General features: G+C 35.7%; 1 protein-coding gene across 1 annotated transcript; it reads right to left on the bottom strand.

The window, feature by feature from the left end:
• Window positions 1–351: 351 nt before the first annotated feature.
• LOC129894097 (uncharacterized) lies at window positions 352–8,214 on the bottom strand. The gene is made up of 5 exons (XM_055969617.1): window positions 7,949–8,214; window positions 7,798–7,871; window positions 1,680–1,815; window positions 1,247–1,561; window positions 352–844 (listed from the first exon to the last, which is right to left on the bottom strand). Exons 1-5 carry the CDS (start codon window positions 8,081–8,083, stop codon window positions 572–574), a joined length of 933 nt encoding a protein of 310 aa, XP_055825592.1. The 5' UTR covers window positions 8,084–8,214; the 3' UTR covers window positions 352–571.
• Between the last annotated feature and the right edge of the window lie 326 nt (window positions 8,215–8,540).

Below are 8,540 nucleotides of genomic sequence, written 5' to 3'. Positions count from 1 at the left end.
AATAACATATTGTTTATGGCGAAATTATCAAACAAGTGAAGTAAAAAACGTGCATCACCTGCACATGGAAAGAATTGAAACGATGACAACTTCAGAGTACTCCTCTGCTTCTACCATGGGGATGCAGAACCTTTATAAAGTCATTTTGATTTTTTTGTAACAGAAGTAGTTCATCGTTGCTTTTATTCAGCAATAAGCAGAAGAGAAATTAATTTTCCATTATTGACTAGAATCAGTTTCAAAATCTCATTCCTTTTGTGGAAACATTTCCACGCCAACTAACCAATAACAGCAGAAAACATCGATTCGAGGTGGGATGATACGATTCAATATAAGATAGGACCCATCATAGATCGATCAACCCAACTGAGGCAAATCGAATGTTTTATTGCTAATCTATAAGCTCTTACAACAGTTCAGTAAAGAAACTACTCTGCATTTTGTCGCAGATTAGAGTATTGACACATCAAATTTTACAATCCTCAAATCCTAAATTCCATGACATCCTAACTAGTCAAAAAGCAACTGCAATGTGGGCACTACAGGTCAACATAAGAGTCATTTGATGGCATTACACTAATCTGACAGTACTTTCTCCACCAGGTGGTTTGTGCACACCGCCAAAGTGATCCCTGGATTCAATTTTTCCATCAGAAAATATATCATTGCCACTCATTTCTTTCAGCTTAGCACTGCTCAGTGTCTTCTCCGCTGATCCAGGAGGAATATCTCCCTTGAAAATGTCATTGCCTGTCAATTCTGCAAACTTCTGGTTATGTATTTTCTTTGTTGTCTTAACAACAGGTTCATCACCAAACAAGATACTGCTTTGACCACCAGCAGGCTACAACATTCGGCAAGGGTAATGAGAGACAATAATAGTAGAAGCCAAAGTTAAGAAAAGGTTAAAACAATTAAGCAATAAACATCACTCTTAGACAGCATCAGACACGGGAGAAAATAGACCACTTGAGTCATTGATTTCTTCTGGTTCCATAGTAAAAATGAGTCTTATCAGATGGCAACTCTTTTTGTTCTTTGAATTCTTAAGCCACCTTAAGTACTACATCCAAGTTATTTGACCAGTTCTTATACCTTCCAGAGTAAGTTTAAAAGAATCTTACTGGATATTAACCTTTACTTTCTCTCAACTTAAAAGCCATCTAAGGAATTTCATCAGATTAAAAACATCAACATTGTCCCAACTCTTCATCATTTGTTTCAAAGAAATATGAAGGCAACTCACATTAGAAACCCTAACAGATGTGCGTAGAATTCGTGGAGCAGGTTCACCCATGTCTTTGCTTTCTTTTGACTCCAAGGAACGTGCAGCAGCCAGGGATCTAGGAGGAACTTCTTCAGGAGGGCCAAAGATATCATTTCCACTAAGCTCCTTGGTCTTTGCATCTGATAGGTGCTTCTTGACTTTGCTATCTAACTCACTTTCTAAATTTCCACTCAACTCACGTTGCTTTGCCAACTCAGTCAGACTGGTAGGCTTCTTTGGGGAAATGTTTTCTTCAGTACTGAATGAAATTTGGCTTTTTCCGTTTGCAGCTTGCTACAATGCACCATAAATATTTTGGTTAAATCTCTGTTTACCGGTTTCCAAATTAGGCAGTATGCTCACACTGCTAGTCCAGTCTATTATTTTTCCTTACAAAGAGGGGAAAAAAGACCTGAACAATGCGCACTGATGTCCTGTTAGTAAAATTACCATCATCAGTTCCGGATTCTGATGTACCATCTTCATCATGATCAGAAAATATATTGCTGCCACTGATCTCCCTCAGTTTATACCCTGAACAAGGTTTGCTGAAGACAAAGTTTCAACAAGAATTAGTCCAAAGGATCACAGTACATAAGTTCAAAGTTGTTCTCGAGTCACTAGATTTTTCATTTCTTTTCCAAACAGGACCTCCTCTCTTATATCAGTTTCCAAACAGAATCTCTTGGTTCAATTAATTACGAGGTAAGACAAAAACATTAAACACAATCCAGATTTTGCTTCTACTAGTCTGAAGAGGTGGGAAAAAAAATTTAACACAAAATTAAATGTCAACCTAGAAGTGCCATTCATCTCCGCACACCTAACTTAACAAAATCATTGATCAGTAAAGATTAACAAAGGAGATTGAAAATGCTAGATGGGTACCACATCATGGTGCATAACAAGGACAAACAACTTGGAGTTCCGTCCTCCATTTATTTCTTGGCAGCCTTTTGCTACTTATATAAGTTATATCCTTAAGCAACATTAGTTTCCAAAATATCATAAACAATTACTAATCTATAAGGCTTAATAACTCTTCATAAGAAGAACATTTCAGTTCATGAAATTGGGTCGGACTTGACAGTGGAATAATGTGCAAAAATGAATACAACCTATTTCAGGTAGGCAAAAGATGAGGGTATTATTAAAACTGAATGATAATTTTGGCTTTTCAAAGCAAACAGAGACCAGTATGAAGCTGTAATTTTCACCAATTTAATCCTGATCTGATGATGTCCGAATTTCCAGATTCTGGTAATATAATCTCAAGGGCCATAAAAACTTTGCCTGGTTCATCATTGGATTTTATTTTCCTAAAATTTTGCCGAGTAGACTTCTCACTTGTTAGTGAAATACTTGAAGTGTTTACACTTCCTATCAACATATTTCTGATGTCCAGTTTGCATGCACAAGATATCAACAGCAGCAGAAGAAATTGAAATGACTACAAATAAATGTCATGTATCATGAACAAGCAACTAAACACCATATGTAGTGACCACATTGTCAACTCTCCGTGTGGTGACCATTTGAAATCAAATTGATTTGGAGTTGAAATTTTGTTTGGACATGCAACTTGGTTTTCTTATGTTTTATTTTATCTCATAAACACGAAAAACCCTGTAATTTGTGAAAACTATCAAGACATCCCCAACTCTTATACAATCATACCAAATGAGTAAACCATAATTCATAAACAAAGTGTCTGGATATCCTAAGGCGGCGAATTAATAAATCACATATTTCCATGTTCTTTTTATAAACAAATGTTAGCAATACAATAATTATTTCAAAAGAATTATTTCGGCATCAAGTTACTTTGGGCCAAAGTAACTTATATCCAAGTAAATCTTTTGAAATAATTATTATATTGCTAATTTTGAGAATAAGATGGCGAGTTGTTGGTTTTGCATGATCAAAATACAATAGGTTTGGTGTCTTTTGGACTATGAACCAAACTTAGACCAATAAAATTTAACTTGAAGAATTACTGGTGAAATATAAAATTTCTAGAATCCATAATTCTTATTATAAGTTAGAGATTTTACCAATCACATTTTGACCCCCATATTTCATTGTTCAACGCAATTTTGCGCCGATAGACCATCCGCGTGCCTGGTTATTTATGATAGCTCTAGAGACTAGGCCAAAGTCTCATAGGAGCGGCTCCACTCTACTTCTCATATAGGTGAATTCATCAAGTGTATACTACTATAAATACACTATCCTTAAGAGCTATGAATTCAATAAGAGTTAATAACCCATCCTCACAATTAGTAGTAGTTCAAGCACTCTTTTTTTGTGCGTAGTGTCAATATCGACTTATTATTACCCATATCAACAGAAACTATTCCTGATACTACCAATGTCAACGCTACCCCCGCTGCTCCAGTTCCGATTGTCCTACCATATGCCAAACCATTTTTGGACATGTCAAATATTGAAATTTTCACTAATGAAAATTTCTAAAGGTGGCAAGAATGTGCTTTTTCCCTGCTTAATGTTCATGGTGTTGCACATGCATTGTTACATCATTTCTTAATTTCTTCATTCGAAGTGAATTCTTAGCCTATTTCTGTATTCTTTCTCTAAATTCTAGAGTCATGCCAATACACCAATAAGGTATGTCACCATACCATATTACAAACTGTTTGATGCATTTTGTAGTTGCAAAGAAACAAAAATTATTTGAGAAACCTTAATTAAGAAGTTCACAGCTGAGGATGCTACCAAACAATAGTTTGTAGTCAGAAGATTTTATCAATGGCAAATAAGTGACGAGAAGAAGAAGAAAATTCAAATCAATGAATATCAAAAATTGCTTGAAGACTTAAAGGCCAAGGGGATCACTCCACTAAAAAAAATGGTTGTTGGGGTGCTGATTGAAAAATTGCCTAACTTGTGGAATGATTACAAAAATAACTTAATGCAGAAGCAGACAAATTTCACTATTGAGGAGATAGTGACTCATATTCTAATTGAAGACACCAATAGAAAGGAGTCATTTGAAGCAAAGGATGTAGCACTCAAGGCAAACTTAGTGCAAGGTCAAGCCTAATACCCCAATGTTAAGAGAAAGAAAGGTTCTTGTTTTACTTGTGGAAAACCAGGTCATTATGCCATCATTATGCCACACTGAAAGAGTAAAAATGACAAAAAAGGATATCTCCCAAAGTTAATTTAGCTGAAGAGGATGAAATTATTGCAGCGGTCATTTCTCCAGTAAATATTGTATCACACATAAAAGAATGGGTGATAGACTCTGGGGCTACTCGGCAGATCTATGCATTTGCCTCCTATACATTAATAGGAGATGACAATGAAGTGGTCTATCTTGGAGACTCAAACGCTGCAAAAGTCTTGGGTAAGAGTAAAGTGCTCTTGAAGCTCAATTTGGGAAATGCCCTCGCATATGTGTTGCATGTCCTGACAATGCGGGCAAACCTAATTTCTGTAGCCTTGCTAAATAAAGCTGGAGTGAAAGTATCATTTGAATCTACTAAGAGTATACTAACAAAAAGTAATGTGTTTGTGGGAAAAGACTATTGTAACCAGGGACTTTTTGTACTCAATGTTTTTTATGTTGTTAATGAAAAAACATATACTTTTGCTTATATGACTGAATTTATTTCTTTATAGCATGCTAGATTAGGGCGTTTTAATGTCTCTTATATAAAGAACATGCAATTGCTTGGTTTGATATCTAGTTTAGATTCAAACAATATTAAAAAGTGTGGAATATGTGCTGAAAGCTAAAATATTGGATTAGTTGATTTACCTCTCCTAATGACTATGTTTTATTTATGCCGTTGGGATTAACTTAGCACCGAGCGAACTTTGAGTAGGGATCCACGAGGGAACCTTAGTAGCAACCCCTAGTTCCAAAACTACTTGCTACCGTAGGTTGCCTATGGCTTAGCTAGTAGATCCACATATAGCTCATGTTATGTTTATGATACGGAGTCTACCTTGGCAAGTTGCCTCTCTCTTCTCTTTGCGGGAGTTACATCGAATTTCATGTTATAGCTCACATGGTCTTACATGTCGGTTGAAGTTAATATCCCACATATGTATATATTATGTTCTATAAGCTTTTATGATGTTTTCACGATGCATTGACCTCTTGACTCTGTTTCCAAATGTTTTCAAGTTTTAATCACGATTTCGAAATTTTGGTCATGCATCACATGTTTATATTGACTATGTCCTATTATCATTGTTCATGCATGCTTCTTACATACTTAGAGCATTCCATGTACTAACGCATACTTTTTGCCTACATTGTATCATAATGTAGGGTCCGACGATCGTCACGCACAATCTGCTCGTGGCTAGATACTAAACTAATTTTCCTCTTGTTGATGAGTCATCATGATCCGAGGACAAGACATATATGACTTCTATTTTTCCTAATGACTTCTGTTTCTTATGTTGGTGAGCTAGGGGCTTGTCTTATGCCCCGTCTAGACTAGTAGAGGAATGTTAAATGGTCATGGAGTCTATGTTGTTATGTTCTTTCGGAGTTGATTTCTCCTTTATCGAGATATTCATTTGAGACTTTTATTCCACATTTATGATTTGTTCATGTTGTTCCTAATTACCTTATGTATGCCCATGTATGATATGCTAAAAGGATTGATTGGAGTCCCTCGAAATTCTAATCGTTGTGTTACGCCTAGGGCCTAGATTGGGTCGTAACAATATTCCTTGACGCTTTCCGCGCCGGGGTATGTTAGTCGCCCGAAACAAGCACACAAGTGCGCGTTGGGGACGGGAGGGATTCGCGCGGAGGGGGGGCGAAGTGTTTAAAATCACAACTTAGAATTTGAAATTCTACTTTATGGAGAATCTGAAATTGAAGTTAAAATTTTGTACAGAATTCATAATCAAATACTGATTTCAAATCAAAACTTCAAATTGAGGTACCAAATCCTATGGCCAAACCAGTGTTTTGAGAAGCGAGAAGCGGAAAAAAGCGATGGGGGCTCGCTTCACAGAAGCGAGAAGCGTGAAGCGAAGCGCATGCTTTTTTCAGAAAAAGCGCTATTTAGTATAAAAATAAAAAATATAAAATATGCATAGATAAATAATCAAGAACTCAAAAGACTTAAATTAAAAAGTAAATAGATAGTCAATAATCCTCATAAGTAACAACATATAAAGCAAATGCATAACCAAATCACAAAGAGAGCAAAATCCTATTCTTCAACAAGATCCTCAAACTCTTGAAGTGCCATCAACAAGAGTTCTACTTGGTCCTCATCTTCTTCATCGGAGGACTCATCAACAAGAGTTCTACTTCTATTTGAACTTGAACCTGTAGCTACTCTTTTTTCCTTGCCCCTTAAAGTACTCCCCCTAAAACTATAAGATTAAAAGATATTTAAATACAATTAATATATCTTTAGTTTAAGATCACAAGGTTCATAAGTTTTTTTTAATACTTTGTATCAAGTCAAAACCAAACAATCAAATTGAAACGGAAAGAGTACCAAATCGAACCTTTAGAAACTGTGAGTGTAAGCATATCATAGTATTTGTGTAGAAATAAAAGCTTTTAATTAAGAAATTATAAAAATGTTAATATTATATCTGGACGGACTAATAAGAAAAATAGTGTCAAATAAAAATGAAATGGAAAAAGTAATATAAAGTGAGCAGATCAGTAGTATTCTTATAAGTAATTTTGATTAGCTTTCTAATTAAATATTAATATTATATCTGGATTGAATAAAAAAAAATAGTTTCAAACAAAAATGAAATGGAAGTGAGCATAGTATTAAATTAATCTATACCTAATTATCAATCCTCTAAGTGTAACCTTTTGGACTTTGTGGCAGACAAGTGATTCATGCTTTTGCTTTTAGACCTTCCTGGCAATAGCACTAAGTTAACTTTATAATTTTCTTAATATACAATTATGAGGAAAAATATGAATGATTTTCTCTATAAATTTTTTAATACTGAGATTATTTTCTTCACTATCTGCTTTTTTCAAATAAGCGAGCTTTTTTCTCGCTTCTACATGAAACGGGCTTCTCGCTTCTCCCATGAAGCGCACTCTTTTCTGAAATCGCTTCGCTTCACGGTATGGAAGCGCTAGAGCCTCGTCTCGCTTCGCTTCACGCTTAAAGCGAGCGCTTCGGCGCTTTTTCACAACACTGGGCCAAACACCTACTTAGATTAAACCAATGATGCCGAAGGCAATGTGTTGGCTATGTGAAGTTTTCAACACAATTGGGCTCATTGGCCCATCGCTCTATCGAGTTTTAGTAATTAAGAGAACTTCCCAAAGAAATAAAGTTCATTTTGATAGCATAGTAGATTTGGAGTCACATTAAACAAACTCCCAGTTGAAACAAAGACCATTAGACATATAGATCAAGGAAGACATGCATGAGAAGATGAACATCAGCAAAAATAATATAATAGAATGCATCAATCAGATCTAAGAGATTATCGATTCGCCAGTACATAATTATGGTTATCAAGAACGAATAAAATCACTTGTTTGTCTGTGTTACCGTTTGTTCAAGCTATCAGCTTCTTCATCAGTGATCTGACCACCAAACACGGCCTTACTGATTCCATCAGAAGGCTGCCAAGGAAACAGAAAAAAGATAAGCAAAACTCCCAAATGACGCAATAAATTAAAATGAGAAAATGATGACTCGCCTGATGAGAACGAGAAGCACTGGCGGAGGCGGAGACAGAGACAGCAGAAGAATTGGAGGACGGCGGAATCTCCGACCAGGTGAGCAGATCGGCAGTAGAGGTATGGGAGCTACGTACAGGTGTTGCTCTATCCATCCTCACCTCCACTTCCACTTCTCTAATGCTAACTCTAAATATATCTCAATACGAAAATACAAATTTATCTAACAAAAAAATTTTCTTTTATTTTTAAAAATCAAATACTGCTCCATTTAATACAAATATCGGAATTTTGTAGCATTGAAAAGCAAAAACAAGCAACTTTGATAACGCTGTCAAAGGCGTTAGTTGGAAGCCGAAGCATCAGATATTTTTCTTCAACCTCATGGGTCCCGCCAATTTTAAAATTAGTTAATTACGGAAAAGTGCTATCCTCGTATCTATGGGTGTTCATGGTTCGGTTTGGGTCGATTATTGATCAAAACCATAACCAAACTAATTTAATCGGTTATTAAATGTCTAAAACCATAACCAAACCAAGTAAAATAATAACCACGGATTTGGTTATTGTCGGTTTGGTTCGGTTTGATTCGGTTATTCGGTTTATGACTAG

This window comes from Solanum dulcamara, chromosome 7 (genome assembly GCF_947179165.1).
Source record: "Solanum dulcamara chromosome 7, daSolDulc1.2, whole genome shotgun sequence".
Classification (NCBI taxonomy): domain Eukaryota; kingdom Viridiplantae; phylum Streptophyta; class Magnoliopsida; order Solanales; family Solanaceae; genus Solanum; species Solanum dulcamara.
Note: the sequence above shows the minus strand (reverse complement) of the source record. Positions and strands in the feature narration are given on the sequence as shown.